We start from the raw sequence: 22,588 nt of genomic DNA, 5'->3' as shown, positions 1-22,588 counted from the left end.
ACACTCAATATATATATATTTCATTATTCATAAAAATGACAAGATGAATTTAACTATATTCAAGATTGAATGTCAACCTTTGAGCCCAAATCAAAACCTAAAACCCTTTCTTAACTTTAACCTAAAGGCTTCAAAAAATATCATATAATAAAATAAGTAGATTGAAATGGGTTGTTAGTCATAAAGCAAAATCCATGGAAAAAGTAGGCTTTATAATTACTTGAAGCTTCTTCAACGCCCTAAACGTCATCAATAACCGTACGATCTGGTCTTTAACGTCACCCCAAAGCATGCAAAATCCCAACACTAGCTTGCATTTAACGTGTCTTTCTTAAATTAAACTCGCTATATATCTTCATTGATATTCTATAGCAGATGAAAACAAACAGATTCAAAGCCTTGTGTTGATCACCAATGAACCCAACAAAAATCCTCGATGATTCCTCATTAGAGCAACAATCTAATCCTGCCATCGAAACCCTCCAATCCTCAGTTCATAATCTAGTCAAAAGCTGGCACAGAAGGCAACAATGGAAGCTCCTCTTCAATCCAGCTGATGATGAACAAGGCCAGAACAAACGAGCACCATGGAGAAACAACCTGATTAAATTCCTGGAATCAACGAAAATTCGTGCTGTCGCAATCTCACTGTTGCTGGTTGATCTCATCTTAACTATTCTTGAACTTTCATTTTCTTTATTGTCATGCACACCGGAAAAGAAGAATTACAAGATAGAAAGACTTTGGTTCCACTGGGTAGGGATCGCCATACTGAGCCTTCTCTCTGCTAAGGCAATAGCGCTTGCTGTGGGGCTAGGCAGCTCCTTGTTTCGGCGACCAGGTTATGTAGTTGATGGTGCGGTTGTTATAGGTGCATTAATTTTGGAAGCATTGTTGGAGAAGAAAGGAGGAGGTTTGCTTGTTGTGGTGAGTTTATGGCGAGTGGTTAGAGTTGTGGAGAGTGCGTTTGAGTTGAGTGATGAAGCCATTGAAGCTCAGATTGACGGGATACTTTGCCAGTTTGAGCTTGTTAGAGAGGAGAACACAAGATTATTAGAGACGATTGCCGAGAAGGATATGGTCATAAACAAGTTACAAGAGATTATAGAGACGTTACAGCAAGTGATGAAATGTGATCAATGCAGACAATTGTAGACAACGAATGCATCTTTTATAGATTGTAGATTTCTTTTCTTTTTTTTTTTCTTTTTTTTCTTACAAGAAAGAAAGAATTTATGAATTTATTTATATTTATTGGAATCCCAGATGATGAGTGTAGGAGAAGGAGAGAGGGGAGAGAAAATTAATAAACTTTTTTTTTTATATTGATTAAAATATCATTTTTTTTATTTGATAATGAAGAAAATTACAATCCAGTGATTTAACGATAGCTAACAAGCTGAGAAATCATGATCGGCCGTGCTTTGCACAAAGCCTCTAGTGGCTCTGCTTTGTGCATAGTAAGCCCTTTCTCTTCGGTCATGTCAATTTCCTTGTCACTGATCCTCTTCCACTCAAAGCATTGAATCAAACTCCCCAAAGCCAAACCCAACAGGCGAAGAGCTAACTCTGCACCTGGACAAGACCTTCTTCCAATTCCAAATGGTATGAGCTTAAAGCTAGCCCCCTTTTCATTATCAAATCTCTCAGGTTTAAAGCTTGATGAATCATCCCATAAGGTATGATCTCTGTGTATGGCCCAGGCATTTACCAACAAGATTGTGTCACGTGGCACATTGTATCCTCCAATGTTGCAGTCTTCGGATGACAAGTGGGGAACTAAGAGTGGAGCCGCCGGATATAGCCGGAGGGTCTCGGAGATAACATTTTGAAGACAGGGTAATTTGGAAAGATGAAGCTCGTCCATGAATGATTCTTGCCCAACGTGGTCATCTATTTCATCACAAATCTTCCTCAGTTTGCTTGGATTGTTGAGTAAACTGGAGATCGCCCATTCCAATGTCACCGATGATGCATCGATTCCCGCAAACAGCAAATTCTGTAAAAGGTTTAAAGCAATTTCATTCTCATTCACATCTCATCTGATATTTTTCATTTTTCATTTTTTTTTTTTTTGAAGAGAAGAAAATGAAGACTAACCAGTATGAGCCCTTTGATAATCTCATCTGTGTAATAATCAGGTTCTGATTCTTGAGAAGAAAGAAGATGATCAATCATGGTGTTCATACTCTCTAAATTCTCCTTCTTGCTTCTGTGTTCATCTACGAGTCGTTGCAATAATGCGTCGGTCCTTTTGGCAATTCTTTTTAACTTATTTTCAAATCTACCTCCATCAATCCAGTTCCAGATTGGCAAGAAATCCCCTAGATTTGTTGCCCCTCCTAAATACGATATTTCATCCATTATCTCCCTAAACTGTCGTGCTTCTTCCTCGTCAGTAACATCTTCTCCATAATATCTCTTACCTGCGATCATTCTCACCATAATATTAAATGTTAACTCTTTAAACATTGATGTCAACTCCACCTTGGCAAAATCTTGAAGGGACCTATGCAATAACTTTGTGATTAATCGGTTGATTTCATCTTTTCGGATACTTAGAAACATGTTTAAACGATTATTAGAGAAGATCTCAATGGCTCCAATACGGCGGAGGCTGCGCCAATGATCACCATAGGAGGACTGAGCCATGGTGGTGTTGTTATAAGCCATGTATTTGCCGACAAGAAATTGTGGGCGATTGGCTAAGATGATATCATTCTTGGTAAAGCATTCTTCGACTGCAGATGATGATGAGACTACAACAACGAGACGGCGTCCAAAGCGAAGAGAGATGATAGGGCCATACTTTTGAGAGAGACCGTAGAGAATCCGGTGCATTGGTGGTTTTCGCATTACGAGGCTGAGATGGCCGATAACTGGAAGTACAGGTGGACTAGGAGGGAGGTTTCTGTAGCGTATTCTTGATCGGAAAATTTTTAAAACAAGGAAGAAGAGAAGGGAAAGAAAGAAGTAAGGGACTGAGTCTTCCATGATTATTTCTTGCATTCCTTGACAACAGCATACAATGTGAGAAGTAATATATTATTTAAGAGGAAAACAACAATTCCATTCCTTGTATTCCAAAGTAAACACATTTAGAAGATAACGGGGTACTTATTACATCATTACGAAGGAAAAGCCTCCTCCACTACGTCCTTATCTAGTAAAGTTCACAGCAAAGCCGATTGCAGAGACTATTTTTCTCGTAGTTTCTTGAATTCATGCAGCTTAAGCCAGGTATTCAATGACATAAACCCAAGAAAGTAAGTGAAAAATAGCAAGAAATTTTTAAGAGAATGAATATTCCACGAGTTTTCAAGCCCATAGTAGTAGTTCTAGTAAAACATTTTCGTAGGCATCGGCGGGATTGAGCTTCAGCCAAGCCTTTGACAGCGAGAATTGGTAAAGGACAACTATTTGGTCTTCATAGATTTTATGTTTTTTCTTTTTTTGTCTTCTTTTTATTTGGTCCTCTTATCCTTGGAAGTCCAGAAGAAACACAGCGTTTAAAATAGTAAAAATAAAATAAAATATAAAAATAAATAAATTATATAATAATTTTATGTAATTTATTATTAATTTTAAATTATGTCCACAAAATTTTTTCACTATAAAAATAATAGTCATAAAGAGACAGATTCTTATCTGAGTGAGATCTACCCAAACTCAAAATATTTTTCAAAATACTTTTCTCATTATTTTTTGTTACTTCCCAAATAAACTCTTTATCTCTAATATTTTTCTTTCAAAACTACAAATTTTAAAAACAGTCAGATCATTCAAAAGAGATTTGATTCAAATGATACTTTCTTCCCCAAACTCTTACCTGTTTATAGGCAAGTTCATGCCCTTTGCAATAATTAGCAAATCTTTCTTAATTTGCTTCATTTGGTGGAGAGTAGGCTACATCCATGGATTTATGGATTTAATTTGTGGCTGAAAATTTTTTTTTTTTCAACACATGATAATCATTAGTGTGTGTCCTCCATGTTGGAGTGACCCACCTAACAATTTTCCTTCTCCTGACTATATAGAGGACTCTATTATTTCAACTACTAGCCGATAATATTTAAACTTTTTTCTTGGTAAAATATTAGTTAACATGTCTGACCCATTTTCTTCTGTATGGATCTTTTCAAGCACTAGTTACTTCGTCTCCAATACATTCTTGATCTAGTGATATCTCACATTAATATGCTTTAATCTTCAATGGAAAAAGGCATTCTTCCCAAAGTGAATAGCACTTTGACTGTCACAAAATAATTGCTATTTTTCCTACTGGAGCTCAAGTTTATTTAAGAACTTTTTCATCCATAGCAACTCTTTACATGCTTTAGTTGTGTAATAAACTTTACTTTAGTAGCGGAAAAAGCAACATATTTTTGTAATCTTGATTGCCATGACATGGCTCCCCTTGCAAATATAATCAAATATCCTGATGTAGGCTTTCTCGAGTCAACTTCATTTGCCATACTTACATCTGTATAGCCAATTAACACAGGTTCACTATTGCCACGAAGATATCTCAGAATCCACTTCACTACAGTCCGATGTTCCTTTCTTGGATTTGAAAGAAACTGACTCACTATTCCAACTGCGTGAGCAATATCTGGCCTTGTGCATACTATGGCATATATTAAGATTTCAACTGCTGAAGCATAGGGAACCTTGTCCATTTCCTCTCTCTCTTCATTTGAAGGAGGATTCTGCTTTAAGCTGAAATGAAAGTGGTTAGCAAGAAGACAACTAATCGCTTTAGCATGCTCCATGTTGAACTTCTGAAGTACTTTCTCTATGTATTTCTCTTGTGACAACCATCACCTCATGGCGCTTCTATATTTGGTTATCTTCATGCCAAGATTTGCTTTACTAGCCCCAAGTCTTTCATGGCAAAAGACTAACTGAATTGCTTCTTCAAACTGTTAATTTTGGAGACATTCTGGCCAACTATCAACATATCATTCACATAGAGCAAAAGGATTATGAAATCACTTCTGAACAAATGCACGGTGGTCTGAAGTAGTCTTTTTATAACCCTGCTTCCCCATGGTAGACTTGAACTTCTTATACCATTGTCTTGGTGCCTGCTTCAAACCATACAAGATTTCTTCAACTTGCAAACATAATTCTCTTTTTCTTTCTTCTTGAAACCCTTTAGTTACTTCATATATATCTCTTTCTCCAAATCTCCGTGAAGGAACGTTGTCTTTACACACATCTATTCAATCTCTAGATTAAGAGTAGCGACTAGGCCTAACACTGTTTAGATGGATGTCACCTTTACCACCATTGAGAATATCTCTTCAAAATCAATGCCCTTTCTTTGATTGAAACCCTTCACAACTAATCTGGCTTTGAATTGAGGATGGAGACTATGTTAATCATGCTTGATCTTGAACACCCATTTATTCTTCAAAACTTTCTTCCCTTTGGGCAGCTTCACCAGGTCAAATGTTTTGTTCTCATGCAAGGACTTCATCTCATCTTGCATGACCTCAATTCACTTCTATTTATATTCATCCTCCATAGCTTATTCAAAACTTTCAGGTTTTCCCCCATCAGTCAACAACACGTACTAGTCTCTAGAGTATCTGGTAGAAGGTTGTCTGACTTTTTCAAATCTCCTTTGTGGGACTGGAGAAGCTACAGGTACTGGTGGTTGCACATGATTGTCATCCTCATCGTCTTATTAATCTTCATCCTCAATGGGACCATTATCTACTTCAGGTTGATTTTCTTGAATTCCATCTCCAACTTATCTCGGCACCTATGTTGGAGGAATCAACTCCAAGTCTGTTGAGTCATCATCAAGTTCTGGAACAGCTTTCTGCTCCTTACCAATATCATTGATGGTCTCATTTTCAACAAACACTGCACAACAGCTCTAAGCCTTTTCTGGATCGGATCATAGAATTGGTAGCCAAGTTGATCTTGACCATACCTAATAGGGGTGAGCAGTATTCGGTTCAAACTGAAAAAACCGACCGAACTGAATTAATTTCAAAATTCGGTTTGATTTTTTATTCAATTCGGTTCGGTTCAATTTTTAATTTTAAAAATTTCGGTTATTTCGGTTTTGATCAGAAAAAAATTGAAAAAATCGAAACGAACTGATTAATGATAATAATATGTTATTTTCAATAATATAGAGAAATTAAATTATATTAAAATTAAAATATTTTTATTAAATTTTAAAATATTAAAAATAAAGTGTAAAAAATAAAAAATTTATTAAAAATCGAAATCCATCAAATTGAACCGAATCGAATTGAATCAGACCGATTCGGTTCGATTCAATTTCTGACTAAAATTGATTCGGTTCGGTTTTTATAAATACTAAAATTTCAGTTTTCGGTTTATTCGGTTCAGTTTAATTTTGAACCGAACCGACCGAATGCTCACCCCTAATACCTAATGAATACACACTGTCGTGTCTTGACATTAAACTTTGACCTTTCATCCTTAGGAACATGAACAAAGGCTTTACATCCAAGTACCCACAGATGATCATAGGAGACTTTCTTTCCTGACCAAACTCTCTTTGGAGTTTTATACTGCAGAGGAACACAGGGTGAGCGATTCAACACATAAACTGCTATCAGTAGAGCTTCACCCCAAAATGACTTGTGCAGCTTTGAATGTGAGTGTAAGCACTTAACTCTCTCCACCAAAGTCTTGTTCATCCTCTCAGCCAAACCATTCAACTGCGGCATCTTTAGAGGTGTTGTTTGATATCGAATGCCATACTCATTATAGTAAGCATGAAATGGTCCAGTATACTCTCCGCCATTGTCTATTCGAACACACTTGAGTTTCTTTCCAATCTGTCTTTCAACTGAGGCATGAAACTGCTTGAAGACATCCAAAACTTGATCTTTTGACTTCAAAGTATATGCCTATGTTTTCCTGGAATGATCATCAATAAAAGTCACGAAGTATTGAGCACCGCCAAGTGACTTTGGGAATAGCCACACAGATCTGAATGTACCAGATCTAACACGTTCTTCATTCTAAAAGGAGGAAAACTCTTGAAGATGACTCTGCTCTGCTTTCCTGTAAGACAATCACTATACTTCTTCAAATGTATCTCATTCACCCTGGATAACACATTTTTCTTTATTAGTTTTGCCATCCCTTTCTCACTAATATTGTAATACCCGGCTAGAGTCCGGCATCAGAATTCTACTTTCCGATGGAGTTTCAGATGCCGGAAGACTCTAGAAGGGATAGATTTATGTTTTCCTTAAATGTTTTGGTATGTTTCAGAGTTTTAAAGCATAAGAAAATGAGTTTTTGAGTGAAATGAACCAAGGCAGAAAAGTCAGGTTCGGCCGCCGAAGTTGAGGTTCGGCCGCCGAACATGCATGGCTTTCGGTTTCACGATAGGCTGCCGAAGGTGGTCTGGCCAGCCACCTATAAAAGGCCCTCAGTCGGTTGAAAGGATAAGGCTCGCCGATTCCTTTCAATTTCTGAGGTGAGACTATGTCCTTCTTGAGTATTTTACATGTTTTTATCACATCTTGCAAAGGTTTGATTCGTTTTTATGTTATTTTGAAGGTTTTAAGCTAAAAACTCAAAGTTGTGTATTTTGGGGAGTTTGAAGGAGAGTTGCTCCAAAACTTCACGTTAGGATCATTCATCTTCTTGGTTTCAAGAGGTAAGTGAAGATCCTGAGCTTGTTTTTATGTTTTCTGAAGGTTTTATGAGGTTATGGGAGAGAGTTGCATGAATAGGGTTATTTTTGAGGTTTTGGTGATTGTATGAGAAAAGCTTGTATATGTGTTGTATGTCTTGTGTGTTTGGGATTTTCAGGTAGTTTTTGACCCCTTTGAGCATATACTTGGGTGTATGCATGTTAAGGAGTTGAGGTGGTTGAGGTTGAGGCAGATTGGAGCATTTTGGCGAGAGGGAGAGCAAGTTTCTGCCTTGCTGATGAACTCAGGTTCGGCCGCCGAAGGTACATTCGGCTGCCGAACCCATGAGGAGGTGGCTTCGGCTGCCCAAGCTTGCCCCCGAGCTTTTGGACTTTCGGCTCTGGAGGGGAGTTCGGCCGCCGAAGGTGCCGCCGAAGGTTAGAGACTTTCGTCTCTGGAGTGCCTTTCAGCCCCCGAAACTTGCCCCCGAAAGGGTTCGGCTGCCGAAAGTAGAGCTTCTGCCGCCGAAGGTGCATGAGTTTCGTCTCTGGAGAGGACTTTCGGCCGCCGAACCTGCAGCCGAAAGTGTCCTGTCCAGCCTTCCTTTGCATGCTTTGCATGGATGATTGAATGAGTTTAAGGGGATTCTTGGGGAGTTTACTAGAGTTGGTCATAAACTAGTTTGGTCCCTCATTTGAGTCTATCTGTATAGGTACAGACCAGAGGAACCAGAGAGAGCAGCAGTGAGTACTGCTCCAGAGTTGTCAGAGCCTGCAGAGTCAGTCCAGCTAGCCAGAGGTGAGTGGAACTAAACTTAATTCTTTTAATTGAGAAATGGAATGTTTTTAGCATATGTCATGCATTATGGGTATGCAGTAGGTTGATTGCATTAAAATTCACGAATATGTTGCATTGCATAGTTATTTGTTGATGTGGGTGAATGCTGAATGATCCAATAGTCTCTAAGAGAAGTCCAGGAGCCTTTGACTACGCCCTGGCAGGTATAGAGAAGTCTAGGAGCCTTTGACTACGCCCTGGCAGGTATAGTAAAGTCCAGGAGCCTTTGACTACGCCCTGGCAATGGTAAGTACAGAGGTATTATAGACACATATATATATATGACAGGAAGACCAGGTGCTCGATTCTACGCCCTGGCACGGCAGAGTTACCGGGACTATGTGGTGACAGGGTTACCCTTGATGTGGATTGTTTGTGTTATGATGCATTCCATAAGATCATGTTTGAATGGTATGTTTTACTGTTCTACTCACTGGGCTATAGAGCTCATCCCACTCCCTTAATCCCAGTCTTGCAGGTTCAGTGTACAGGGGAAGTCCGGCAGAGTTCAGGAAAAGAGAAGAGTTGTGTAATAGAATATAGTGGACATGTAATAGTAACGAGATGTAACAGTTGTGTATAAAGTTCGAATTGTGCTTGACTTAGTTATTTTGTGTTGTAAATCTTTTGTTATGTACATGATCTATATATGTATATGTTTTACAGAGTATGTGAATATATATAATCATGTATGAGTTTTACAGGTACACAGAGAGTATAGCAAGCTTGCTACGGATTCTGGCGGCCTTAAGCCGACCTGAATCCTAGCGCCGGTGACGGTCCATTTTGGGGTCGTTACAAATATGGCCAAGTCTCTTATGTCATAGTTCAGATACACCTTCTTTCTCCATTGTATTGATAGCATCATCGAAGAGCTTTGCCTACATCATATAGAGCTTTGAGTACTTTGAGCCTCTCGCCACCACTAGTGAGCCCTTGGTGTGCTTCCATTTGCCATCTGAGAATATGTTGTAGAAACCTTCATCATCAAGTCTTCATGTAGAGATCAAGTTTAGCCTCATATCTGGAATATGCTTAACATCTTTTAGAACTATTCTCGTCTTATTTCCCGTCATCAAGTAGACATCTCATTTGCCGACGACTCTAGACAGATTGTCATTTCTCATTTTAACAACATCAAAATCTCTTGGTGTATAAGATGAGAAGAATTCCCTTCGAGAAGTTGCATGAATAGTTGCACCACTGTCAATCACCCAGCTGGTTTCATCACTTGCCAAACTAACCAATCTTCATCACAGACGATGTTAAATTCATCGAGAGCACTTGCACGTTCATCATCACTGCTGTCATCTTTCTTTAATCCTTTGCCTTTCTCCCTCTCCTGCTCCTTCTTGAACTTCCGGCAAAATCTTTTGATGTGTTCCTTCTTCTCGCAGTGATGGCACTCCATATTGGCATACTTGTTTAACTTTCCTCTACTCTTGTCTCTAGGCTTTGGACCCCTAGATTGACTTCTTCCTCTAGATTCTGTAACCAGAACCTTTGACTGAGAAGAAGAGATTGAACTATGTGATCTCCGTTATATCTTTCATTTAAAATTCCACTCTTCACATAATCTGCACTTAATGTACCATTTGGTGCAAAGTTTATGAGTGAAATCTTCAGTCTCCCATGACTCTGGTAAGGAAGTAAGTAGTATAAGAGCGAGTATCTCATTGTCAACTTGCATGCCCTTTCTTGACAACTGGTTTACGTACCTTTGTATCTCATTTAGGTGATCTGCTATAGAAGTGTTGATCGAACGTAAATTAGGCGCATTTTTTCTATCATTATTGATGCTAAACTATACATTTCTATCTAATTTTGTGCTTTGATTATAGTTTGCAAAAAATGATAGAAAATGGAAACTTAGTGAAAAATGGTCTAAAAATGCTGAAAAGTTGATTTGGCCGAAGTGATTTGACCAAATCAACCTCAAAGAATGACCAAGAAGGCTGCACAAATAGATGGAAGAAGCCAAAACTCAAGTTTTTGATATGTCAAATCGATTACCGCAGAAATTGAGAAGAATAGGACAGCACAGAAACGATTGGGGCAAGTGATTTGCCCAATCGCTACCCAAATCAATTACCACAAAATAGAGAAACAAGACATCACAGACTTGCGATTGGGGCAGTCGATTTGTCTAAATCGACTGTCACTAGCAAAAAAGTGCAGAAATGCGAAAATTGCAGAAATTCAAATTTTAGGAGTTCTATCCTATCTTAAACACATCAAGACGCATATGAAGCATATCAAACACTTTGCAAAAAGAATTTCTTCACCCAAAAAAGTCTATTTATGAAGAAATACAAGCAAGAAAGGAATCAAAGGTCAAGTCAAAAAGGAATTTCATCTCATAAAGGACTGATCTAGGATTTTTGCATCTATAAAAAGGCAGCAACCAATAGCAAACAGAATCCAATTCTCGATAGAGCATCAACAACGCCACATCTTCTCTTTTTCTTCTTTCTTTTCTCTCATATATTCTTTGCCCACCATGAGTGGTTAAACACATCGTCTTCTAGTTGAAGTGGGAGAAATTTCAGTTTTGTTATGAATTGGGAGATTTGAAACTCCATTGTCAAACTTCTATTTTTCAGTATTTATGCAACTTACTCTTCATGCTATTATTGTCTTGCTATTAGAATCAATAGGGCCCGTTGCTTTTAATTGCATAGTGATAAATTGTTAGTTTGAATAATTTAGGTCCGTAATTGCTTGGATTATTTGAATATAAGTAACAAAAGGTTGCATGATTTAACTAAATCACGCGGTTGGCAATATTAGAATTAGGTTTCTCTATCTTTTAAAGCAGTTAACAATTAAAAAGTGAGGAATTCCAATGACGTTCCTTAGCAACTTATTAACTAGTATTTGATTAGCAAATATTTTCTAATCAAACTAAACTTAATGAGGAATTTGGTTGTGTGGAGCGTCTCCCACAACCTAAACTAATTTATTAATCGAAAAAATAAAGTATCAATGATCAATTTCAAACTAAAACGGATCCTAAGTTTCAACTAGAGTCTTTTTATTATTGATTTTTACTCATCTTTAATCATTGCTTTCTTTTACTGTTTTAGCTTTAATCGTAAATTTATCAACATAAAAGCCCACTCCCTTTTTATTTTACTTTTATTGTTGATTTGCCCAAGTTATTGTTAGGAAAGTTTTTAGTGTCAAATTCTTGTGAATTCGACTCTATTATCACTATCTGCAATTTTTAATTGTTAATTATTAATAGGTTTATTTTTTACCATTTCGACAACTGCTATCAAGTATCTTTCCGATATTTCAAGTATATCAGTTTAGTCCAATAAAATAATTTATTATTACCAGTTTTTAACGTGTACAACTCCTCGAGTTTTTTCTACAACAATCAGACATGTGTCTCACTACAGACATGATTGAACATATTATTTTCGATAAATTTTTGGATGAAACCGCACACTTTCTTATGCTCAAACTCTCATTCCTCGTCTGTTTTGTACTTCGATTTAATTGTAAAAAATACCAATAAATGCATTTTCATCACAAATAGAAGATCATGCATCTTATTTTTCTATATGTGATAGTTCGTGTCATTTAAGCTAATAATCTTATTTGTTATTGTATTCATTTTTGCAGCACTTCGGATTGTAACCTAGTTCTAATACAACGTGTTGAGAAAATATTATTTTTAAAATAATAAAAATAAAATATTATAAAAAATAAATAAATGGTACATAATAATTTTATCGTGATTCACCCTTAAAGTTTGAATTATGTTTACAGACTGAATTTTTAATAATTCTTTCATTATAAATAATAAATACAAAGAGGGATTATAAATGAGATTTACTTAAAATTAATAACACTCCAAATATTTTTAAAAATATTTAAAATATCTTTTTTACTATTTTTATCGATCCTTTTCCCGTCTCCAATATTTTTACCCCGGAACTAGAAGATTTGAAACACTCGAATCAGTCAAAAGAAATTTACTTCAACTCATGCTTTCTTTCTCCAAATTTTTATTTATTTATTTATAGACAAATTCATGCCTCTTTACATTAATTAACAAATCTTTCATGAATTGCTTCATTCGGTAATGGACGTGGCTGAAAGTAGGCCACGTCCATGGATTTAATGTGTGGCTGAAAGTAGGCCACGTCCATGATTTAATGTGTGGCTGAAAATATATTTTTTTAATATTTAATAATCATTAGTGTCGGCCCTGTTGGAGAGACCGCCTAACAGGAAGTATCTGCGTTGCTGCCGTTCATGTCCCAAAACTTACATTGACATAATATAATCAGACATGGGTTACTGTAGAGAATAGTTAATGATCTGCTGTATCTGTATTTGTTGTGTATTAATTTGTTAAGCTGTATTAGTGTATTGTACTTAGACTTGTCGTTTTGGCTGCATGAATGGCACGTGTAACGGGTGTACAAGACCCACCCGTCCCTTCTATGAAGATTGAGACTCATTCAGCTGAGAAATACAACTACATTTCTTTCCAATTCTCTGTTTTTCACATTTACATTCAAGTCTCGCTCGTTGCAGTGACGTGATTTTTCTAAAAACCTTGAAAATCACATTTTGTATTTTACTCTTAAAATCTACAATCAATAGTTTGAGGTCGATTTATATGTCTCTTCTTATAATTTGAGGATATTTATCAACAGAAAATTATTTGGTATTCCAGGTGTGTGTTACACTAATTTAATAATATTGAAATAATTTAAATTTATATAAATATAATTTTTAATAATAGTAGAGTGGATAATTATTTTTTATGTGACACAGGTCCTTCCATTTATTTTTTAATTAGTATTTTAATATAAATCAATATATAGTCTTTAAATAATTGTTTTATTATTTTCAAGAAGAATTACTATTAAGTTCCTAAATTTTTTAGAAAATTCACTTATATATCACAATGTAATGACACAGTATCAAGAGAGATTCTTGTTCATGATCGGGCGTGCTTTGCATAAAGCCTCAAGCGGCTCAACCTTAGGCATGGTAAGCCCTTTGCCTTCTAACATATCAATCTCCTCATCAGCGACCCTCTTCCACTCAAAGCATTGAATCAACGTCCCCAAAGTTGAACCCAGCAGACGATGAGCCAGAACCGCACCTGGACAAGCCCTTCTTCCCAATCCAAATGCTATAAACTTAAAGCCATTACTGTCACCTTCTTCATCAAACCTCTCAGGCTTAAAACTCAACGGATCATCCCAAAGCGACGGATCTCTATGCATGGCCCATGCATTTACCAGCAGCATTACGTCACGTGGCAAGTCGTATCCTCCAATACTGCAATTATTAGATGAGACGTGAGGGAGGAGAAGTGGGGCTGCTGGATACAATCTTAGAGTCTCGAAGATGATATTTTGAAGGTATGGTAATGAAGAAAGATGAAGTTCATCTAGTAAGCATTCTTGGCCCACTTGATTGTCTATTTCATCTCTAGCCTTCTTAAGTGTGTCTGGATAGTTGAGTAGATTGGACATTGCCCATTCTAATGTCACCGCTGATGTGTCCGATCCCGCAAATAGCAAGTTCTACGATAAAGAAAAATTATATTATATAACTGTAGTTGAAATGAGAAATTAATTAAAATTAGTATTTTAGTGCTTGTAGCTTCAAAAAGCATATAGAAATTGATTCAAAAAATACAAAATTATTTTTTATTTTTAATTGTGTATTAGGCTTATATGTTAATCCAAAAAATAAGGTTGGTGCACGATCAAATCAAGTAAACTCATCCTGTCTGGTGAGTAGAAAAAGAGAAGATGACTTACCAATACGAGCCCTTTGATAATCTCATCCGTGTAATAGTCAGGATCTGATTCTTGCAAAGAAAGAAGATGATCAATCATGGTGTTCATACTCTCTGAATTCTCCTCCTTCTTGCGCCGATGTTCATCAATCAAACGTTGCAACAATTCATCAGTCCTTTTCCCAAGTCTCATTAACTTCTTTTCAAACCTACCACCATCAATCCAATTCAAGATTGGAAAGTAATCCCCTCGATTTGCTGCTCCTGCATTAGAAACTATCTCACCTGTTATCTCCCTGAATTGTCTTGCCTCTTCGTCATCACTTACATCTTCTCCATAATACGTCTTCCCTGCAATCATTCTTACCATAACGTTAAACGCTAGCTCTTTAAACATTGATTTTAACTCAAACTTGGTAAAATCTTGCAGTGACTCGTCCGATAGCTTTGTGATTAATCGCTTGATTTCTTCTTTTCGGATACCCAGAAACATGTTTAGTCGATGAGTGGAGAAGATCTCAATTGCTGCAATACGGCGGAGGTTGCGCCAGTGGTCGCCGTAGGAGGACTGAGAAATGGTAGTGTTGTTATAACATATGTACTTGCCCACTAGAGATAGTGGACGGTTGGCTAAAATGATGTCGTTCTTGGTGAAGCATTCTTCAACAGCAGATGATGATGAGATGACAACAATGAGGCGGCGTCCAAAGCGGAGGGAGAAAATGGGGCCGTACTTTAGAGACAGACTTTGGAGAGTGCGATGCATGGGTGGTTTTACGAGATGGAGGTGGCCAATAACCGGAAGTGCAGGTGGGCTTGGAGGGAGGTTTCTGTGGTAGAATCTTGATCGGAAAATTTTAACAACAAAGAAGAGGATGAGAAAGGAAAAGAGTAAGTAGAGGATCGAGTCTTCCATGATCACCATGATAATTATTTACTGCAAATTCTAAAACAGAAGCAAGAGCAATGTACGTAACAACAAATTAACTTAAAAATAAACAATAGGAATGAATTTTTTTAAAAAAAAAATTACTGTAATATGGAGAAGAGCGAAGCTTTACCTCTGGTTCTATTATCTTCATAGTTGAAAGCAAATTCTCAGAAATTTGAATAGCCAAATTAATAGCCATGAAAGTATCAGCTACAGTAGTCGAAATGACGATGAAATCGGCAAAAATAGAAATGAATGAAAGAAACGAAAACTAACCTCAAGTTCCAAAAGCTTTGAAGAGTCTGTGTTCATAGCTGCTTGTGGCAGGCGGAGAGTAGGGATAGGGGGAAAAAGAGAAAAGAATAGAGAGTAAGAGAACAAAAGAGGAAAAAACGAAAGCTGAAATGGGAAGGAAATGGATTGGCAAACTGAGGTACGAAAGTGGGCAAATCATTGAATGTTACTGTTGTACCACTTTCTACAGAAAATTTTTTAAAGGTAATCGGTATTAATACGTGGTTCTATCATATTTTGAATATTTTTTTTTAAATTTTAAATAATGAGAAAATTTTTATTGGATGGGTATATATAAAAAAAATTTATTTTTATCTGTTATATAATTTTTATACATTTGACATTTTCAAATAAATTAACAAATAATAATAATTAATTTTCTAATTTACTATCTAGGACACTAAATTTTATTAAAATAATAAAATCATTATTAACAATATATGAGTTAACTTAAATACTAAGGAATTACTTCGGTTCTTATTTGAAAAAAGAAATAATGGTGAATTAGATTGAAAATAAGATAAAATTAATTAAAATTATAATAATCGATTTATATATTAATTATAATAAAAAAATAGATAATATTTTAAAATTATTAAAAATAGAAAAATAAAAAAAAATTATAAAGCGGATGGAGTAATATTTTATTAAAAGATTTTCAAATTTAAGAATTTTAAACTTTATTTATTTATAAAAATAATTTATATTTAAAAAATAATAGAAATATTTAAAAAAATAACTTATTTTTTATTTTTAATTATAATTTTAAAAAATAAAAAAATATTAATAAATTTATAGACAGTAATGTAAATGAAATTTTAAAATAAAAAATAACTTTTTTTTTTAAATCAGAAACTCATTTTTTCTGAAAAATAATTTAATTTTTACTTTAATAAACGATATTACATATAATCACTCAAAATAAAATATGAGCTAAAGGATCACTTAAAATAAAATATGAGTTAAAGGATGGATGAAAGTTAATGTGGATATATCTATCGGCCTGAGTCTAAATTTTGTAGGTTTAGGTATTATTGTACATCATTTATATAGAGAGTTTATGGCGGCTAAAGCCTGGCGTTATCAAGATTTAAAGAGTGAAAGTTGACAGCGAATTCTGATTGAATCGGATGCACTTTCAGTTGTTAAAATAATTAATTCATTAGATTTTACCGTTATATCATCTTTTGATTTGATTGTTAGTGATTGTAAATTTCTTTTAAATGAGATTGTTGATGCTAAATATTATTTTAGTTATAAATCTACGAATGTGGTTGTCCATTTGTTAGCAACGAGTGCTCCATTTTGAGTCAGTCTTGTGAGTTTGGTATGTTAATCCACCTCCTTTTATTGTGACTTCTCTTTTTATTGTGACTTCTTTAATGCAATAATAAAACTATAAATATTTCTTTTAAAAAAAATATATGAATTGTTATTATAATATAAAATTATATGGTAAAGGTAGAATAAATGAAAAATATAGTTCTATTTGTAGAAAAAAAGTTTTGAACACCTTAACATTCAGATTTGTCATCTAAATTCGTTCTACTGTAAAGGACGAGTCTCGATATAAAATTATCATTATTAGACACAGTCAAACATATTTCTATCATACTTATAATTACGAAATTACTAATTTATTAATTTATAATATTTCTTATCAAGCAATCAGTATAAAATTGACTATCCCTTATAAGGGATTGACATTGAAGTAAAAGTACATTATTCTCTTATATTAAAATTTTAAACACTTTATTATATCCACCTGGAAGTGATTGCTGTGCCCGTCACTTTATAATTTTTTTTCTTTATAAATTTAACAAATCATAATATAATATTATTTTTTAATTATATTAATTAAAAAAATATTTTTTTATTAATTAATTATTCTAAGTGTCTCGAGCAATATAAAATATTTCCTAATAAACAAACGAAATGCATAAATTTGATTTATTTTTAATGCAAGCATGCACTCTTTAATAGTAGTATGAGCTTAAAGGGTAGAAAATGGAATTATAATGTAGGATGAGCATGGAAAATCATACAATATTACCTGGAGTACCATGGCATGATGAATTTGTATCATCCACCATTTGAATGAGAACACGTAAATAAAAATTGATAAGTGGATAGGTAGGATTTTTTTTTTTTATTGACTCGTTCAAAATATTTAAATCATAAATATAAAAAACGTGCGATGCACATGTGGTGTCGGTGAGATCTCTAGTGCCTTCCGGATGAGGGAAAGGAGTTTGTGACATTTCAGTCAAGAGACCCTCTGGCACGTGAGAAAATACAAAGCAGGGGCCCACTGGAATTAGAAAGCAGTGCACCCACAGAAATCGGACAGGGTTTACTCAAGGATGATCCATTGACGAATAGGCTTCACGAGGGAGGAGCAATCGAAGTGGTCATTGGATTTTTTTATAAATAATTCAAAAGTTTTTTAAAACACTGAACCGTTTTTATTTTCTTTATAAAAAACGACTTAAATGTTTTTTTGAAAGAGTAATTTTAAATTTTAAATAATTTAACAATTAAACATATAGATAATATTTAATATAATATAGTTTGCTTTTGATTAATCTAATTAACTAGTCAAATTAATTTTTTTTTAAAAAATAATTTTTCATATTATTTTTAACTAATTAAAAAATTATAATTATTTTTTCTCTTTCTTTCTATTTTAATGAATGATTAGTTTTATCTAATGTATTTTGCACGACAAAGATATTCATTATTCAAATTAATTAATCACTTGACATACTTAAAAAAGATAATAAAAACATTCATATTTTACAAAACACCTTTATTTGTTGCAGATTAAGAAAAGAAAATCTTAAGCAACATTAGACCAGCTAAGCGACAATCTTCTTGACTATTGGGCGAGCTTTGCACATGGCCTCCAGGGGCTCAAGCTTAGGCATAGTGATCCCTCTGCCTTCTGTCATATCAATTTCTTCGTCAGTGGCTCTCTTCCATTCAAAGCATTGAATCAACGTCCCCAAAGCCAAACACACAACACGTTGGGCTAAGCCTGCCCCTGGACAAGCCCTTCTCCCCATTCCAAATGGCGTAAACTTGTAATTGTTGAAGCCCTCCCCTCCTCCATTATCAAATCTCTCTGGTTTAAAGCTCAATGGATCATCCCAAAGCGTAGGATCTCTATGCATGGCCCATGCGTTAACCAACACGATTGTACCACGTGGTACATCATATCCTCCAATAATGCAATCATCAGATGCTTCGTGTGGAGCGAGAAGTGGGGTCGCTGGATACAGTCGAAGGGTTTCATGGAAGATGTTTTGAAGGTATGGTAGTTTGGAGAGATGAGGTTCGTCTAGTAAGCATTCTGAGCCAACCTCAGTGTCTATTTCATCTCTGGCTTTCATTAATATTTGCGGGTTGTTGAGCAGATTTGACATCGCCCACTCCAATGTCGTCGCCGATGTGTCTGTTCCTGCAAATATCAGGCTCTGTGCAAGCCTCAATTATAAAATATTTCCACAATAATCAACAAACAAGTTTAATGACGTTAACATCAATTGTAAAAGATAAGAAAATTGAAGTTTGTAATTTATAATCGATCCTATAAATTAGAACTTTAAATATTAAACCTCAATTATTCTTAATAATGCCGAAATTTGAGACTTGAGACTTGAGACCACTGGACAAGGTGAAGAAACATGTGTTTCTCATTTTATCTTTTTATATGAGAAAATATAAAGTAATTATTAAAATAATGCAAAAATAGTGGATAAAGTTATCGTTAAGTAATTTGGCCCACCCACTTTCTTATAAGTCAATTTATTACTAAGCATTAAATTTCTACCTTACATTAAGGATATTTTGTTTTTCAAACGTGCCAAAATACATGAATTCAAAAAGGATTATTCAAAAAGGATTAGTCAACCTTTTTTCTAAATAAATAATAATAAAATAAAATATAAACTTCATTTCACTGTCAAAGAAGAAACGGATTAGGACAGAGCACTAACCAATGCAAGCCCTTTGATTGTCTCATCAGTGTGATGATCAGGTTCTGTTTCTTGCAAAGCAAGAAGATGATCAATCATGGTATTCCTGCTCTCTAAATGATCCTTCTTACTTCTGTGTTCATCAACCAACCGTTGCACAAATTCATCAGTTCTTTTCCCCAAACTTATCAATTTCTTCTCAAATCTACAACCATCAATCCAATTCAAAATTGGCAAGAAATCCCCTGGATTTGATGCCCCTACGTAAGAAGCTACTTCAACCATTAACTCCTTGAATTGTCTCGCCTCTTCCTCGTCACTCACATCATCTCCATAATACCTCTTTCCTGCGATCATTCTCACTGTCATATTAAATGTTAGCTCTTTAAATAACGATTTCAACTCTACCTTGGTAAAATCTTGAAGCGATCCATGTGATAATTTTATGATTAATCGCTTGATTTCTTCTTTTCGAATACTCAAAAACTTATTGAGGCGAGCGTTGGAGAAGATCTCAATAGCCACAATACGGCGAAGGTTGCGCCAGTGGTCGCCGTAGGAGGATTGAGGAATGGTGGTGTTGTTATAAGCTATGTGCTTGCCTGCTAGAAATTTTGGACGATTCGCTAAGATGACGTCGTTCTTAGTGAAGCATTCTTCGACAGCGGATGCTGATGAGACTACAATAACAAGGCGGCATCCGAAGCGTAGAGAGAATATGGGGCCGTATTTTTGAGAGAGACTTTGGAGAGTGCGATACATGAGTGGTTTTAGAAGATGGAGATGGCCGATAACTGGGAGTGCAGGTGGATTTGGAGGGAGGCTTCTGTAAGATATCCTTGATCGGAAAATCTTGAAAACAACAAAGAGAAAGAGAAGGGAAAGGAAGAAGAAAGAGACTGAGTCTTCCATCTCCAAGATTGCTTTCTTCCTGCTCTGGTTGATTGAAAGTTGCGAGCGTATTTAAAACTGGTCAGACATGAGAAAATAATATTTAAATATTTTTAAAAACATTTGTTATATTTGAATATATAACAATTTAAATGATAATATTTTAGAAATTAACGCAGACGAAGTCTTCTATTTAATTTCTTAATTCGATTCAAAAAAAATCAACATTTACACCTTTTTATATTTATATTTTAATTTTAAAATTTTAAATAATAAAATTAATTATTTTATATTTATCTCAATTTTAATCATTTAATATAATTAATTTTAATAAAAAAATTTATAATTATAGTGTTAGAATTATTGCTAAAAAATTATTGGATAAAAAAATTGAAATATTTACATTAATTTATATTTATATTTAAAAATTTAAATTTTAAATAATAAAATTAATCATTTTTTAATTTGTTACGCTAGAAAAACTCATTTAAATCTGAAAAATTAATGAAAAATTATAATATAATTCTTAAAATTTTATACTAATAAATATATAATTTTTTAATTTAAATTTATATTAAAAATATAATTATTTTATATTTATCGTATTGTAGTATTAAATAAATATTTAGAATAAATAATTTTTTCATTATATTAAATATAAATGTTATATATTAAAGAATTTCATTAAAAGTTCTATTTTATAGGCTTATGGGATTATTTTTGAAAAAATTTATTGGATAAAAAATTCAAGCATCTACTTTAATTCATATTTATATCCAAAACTTTAAATTTTAAATAATAAAATAAAAATTTTCAATTTATTATAGTTATAACAAAAAATATTAAATTAAATTTAAAAGTTATTAAAAATTCACAATATAATTTTTAAAGTTTTATTTGATTAATAAAATATATTTTTATTTTAACAATGTATTTTTATTAATCACATTATTTGCTTTTTCTTTTCATTTTTATATACAAATTATAGTTTAATAAAAATTTAAAATATAAAAAATTATGATATAAAATATATAATATTTTATTTAATTTAATAGTATTAACATCAAATACAATTGTTTTATCAGATGAGCATTAATATATCATAAGTTTATTTTTTATATAGGTGAGCAAAATAAACATTTAATGAAAAAAAAAATTTATATTTATTTTAATACTTTAGTTATAATTATAATAAATTAAAAAAATTTAATTTTATTATGTGAAATTTAAAATTTTGAATATAAATTTAAAGTTTTGGATATAAATATGAATTAATTGTATATATTTATTTTTTATTTTTATTTAATAAGGGTTTGAGGAATAATTTTACACGTCATTACATATGGACTATAATTTGTTTTTTGTCAAAGACAGATGGCTTAAAATTGAATCAATTGTGAAAGGGTTAATTTTAATATTCAAAATTTTAGAATTAAATATAAATATAAAAAGTGGTTTTTTAGATTTTTTTTTCAATAGGCTAATGAAAAAATCTAAATATTTAGATTAATTTATATTTATATTTAAAATTTTAAATTTTAAATAATAAAATTAAATATTTTTTAATTTGTTACTATTATAATTAAAAGAATTAAATTGAATTTAAAAAGTTAATGGCAAATTATAATATAACTTTTAAAATTTTATATTAATAAACATATAATTTTTTCATTTAAATTTTATATTAATAATATATTTATTTTATATTTATCATAGATAATATTAAATAAAATTTTATTACGAATAAATTTATTTATTATATTACATATAAATATTATATATTAAAATATTTCATTAAAAATTTATGTCTAATATTAAAAATTATTATGTATAGAACTTATATTTTATATTAATAAAATAAAATAAAATAAAATATTATATATTTTAGTATGTAAAAGTCATCTTTTATAATTTTTATAAAAAATTAAATATGTTAATCATGCATATTTCTTGTTATTTAAAATATTCAATATTTTTATTTTGTTCGTTTATAGATAAGTAAATTTGTGCTGTATATTAATTTATTTGCTAGTTCGAAAAAAAATTATATTTCATATCAATAATATTAAATGAAATAAAATATTATATATTTTATATTATAATTTTTTATATTTTTAGTTTTTATTAAAATACATGTGTATAAAATAAGAATGTGAAATAAATAATAAGATTAAAAAAATATTATTGAAATAAAAATATGTATTTTAAGAATTATTTTATTAGTCAAATAAAATTTTAGGGTTATATT

General features: G+C 33.0%; 4 protein-coding genes across 6 annotated transcripts; 1 reads left to right on the top strand and 3 right to left on the bottom strand.

Moving 5' to 3' along the window:
* The first annotated feature begins 371 nt into the window (after nucleotides 1-371).
* LOC110629016 lies at nucleotides 372-1,208 on the top strand. The gene has a single exon (XM_021775852.2). The coding sequence runs from the start codon at nucleotides 415-417 to the stop codon at nucleotides 1,153-1,155; it is 741 nt and encodes a 246-aa protein (XP_021631544.1). The 5' UTR covers nucleotides 372-414; the 3' UTR covers nucleotides 1,156-1,208.
* On the bottom strand, nucleotides 1,203-2,994 carry LOC110629283 (cytochrome P450 81E8). Its single transcript, XM_021776191.2, has 2 exons — nucleotides 2,101-2,994; nucleotides 1,203-1,999 (listed from the first exon to the last, which is right to left on the bottom strand). Exons 1-2 carry the CDS (start codon nucleotides 2,992-2,994, stop codon nucleotides 1,382-1,384), a joined length of 1,512 nt encoding a protein of 503 aa, XP_021631883.1. The 3' UTR covers nucleotides 1,203-1,381.
* A 10,323-nt stretch (nucleotides 2,995-13,317) lies between these two features.
* Nucleotides 13,318-15,635, bottom strand: LOC110629531 (cytochrome P450 81Q32). Of its 3 annotated transcripts, none has more exons than XM_021776550.2 (4): nucleotides 15,455-15,635; nucleotides 15,309-15,323; nucleotides 14,270-15,193; nucleotides 13,318-14,029 (listed from the first exon to the last, which is right to left on the bottom strand). In XM_021776550.2, the coding sequence occupies exons 3-4, from the start codon at nucleotides 15,170-15,172 to the stop codon at nucleotides 13,418-13,420; spliced, it is 1,515 nt and encodes a 504-aa protein (XP_021632242.1). In that variant the 5' UTR covers nucleotides 15,173-15,193; nucleotides 15,309-15,323; nucleotides 15,455-15,635; the 3' UTR covers nucleotides 13,318-13,417. The 3 variants fall into 3 exon arrangements, with proteins under 3 accessions (XP_021632242.1, XP_021632244.1, XP_043805202.1); XM_021776552.2 differs by having other exon boundaries at nucleotides 14,270-15,184; XM_043949267.1 differs by having other exon boundaries at nucleotides 14,270-15,184; nucleotides 15,309-15,635.
* Nucleotides 15,636-18,187: 2,552 nt separating this feature from the next.
* On the bottom strand, nucleotides 18,188-20,402 carry LOC110629218 (cytochrome P450 81Q32). Its single transcript, XM_021776132.2, has 2 exons — nucleotides 19,471-20,402; nucleotides 18,188-18,948 (listed from the first exon to the last, which is right to left on the bottom strand). The coding sequence occupies exons 1-2, from the start codon at nucleotides 20,359-20,361 to the stop codon at nucleotides 18,331-18,333; spliced, it is 1,509 nt and encodes a 502-aa protein (XP_021631824.1). The 5' UTR covers nucleotides 20,362-20,402; the 3' UTR covers nucleotides 18,188-18,330.
* Between the last annotated feature and the right edge of the window lie 2,186 nt (nucleotides 20,403-22,588).

The sequence above is a fragment of the Manihot esculenta genome, chromosome 13 (genome assembly GCF_001659605.2).
Source record: "Manihot esculenta cultivar AM560-2 chromosome 13, M.esculenta_v8, whole genome shotgun sequence".
NCBI lineage: Eukaryota > Viridiplantae > Streptophyta > Magnoliopsida > Malpighiales > Euphorbiaceae > Manihot > Manihot esculenta.
This window is presented reverse-complemented; position numbering and strand designations above follow the sequence as displayed.

What these genes read in the sequence shown, in the direction of transcription:
- LOC110629531 (XM_043949267.1), bottom strand. Translation starts at nt 15,172, where the DNA reads ATGGTGATCATGGAAGACTCGATCCTCTACTTACTCTTTTCCTTTCTC. An exon ending in TTATCAAAGGGCTCGTATTG is followed by an intron (nt 14,030 to 14,269) that starts GTAAGTCATCTT and finishes TCTTTATCGTAG; the next exon opens with AACTTGCTATTTGCGGGATC.
- LOC110629016 (XM_021775852.2), top strand. Translation starts at nt 415, where the DNA reads ATGAACCCAACAAAAATCCTCGATGATTCCTCATTAGAGCAACAATCT.
- LOC110629218 (XM_021776132.2), bottom strand. Translation starts at nt 20,361, where the DNA reads ATGGAAGACTCAGTCTCTTTCTTCTTCCTTTCCCTTCTCTTTCTCTTT. An exon ending in CAATCAAAGGGCTTGCATTG is followed by an intron (nt 18,949 to 19,470) that starts GTTAGTGCTCTG and finishes AGGCTTGCACAG; the next exon opens with AGCCTGATATTTGCAGGAAC.
- LOC110629283 (XM_021776191.2), bottom strand. Translation starts at nt 2,994, where the DNA reads ATGGAAGACTCAGTCCCTTACTTCTTTCTTTCCCTTCTCTTCTTCCTT. An exon ending in TTATCAAAGGGCTCATACTG is followed by an intron (nt 2,000 to 2,100) that starts GTTAGTCTTCAT and finishes AACCTTTTACAG; the next exon opens with AATTTGCTGTTTGCGGGAAT.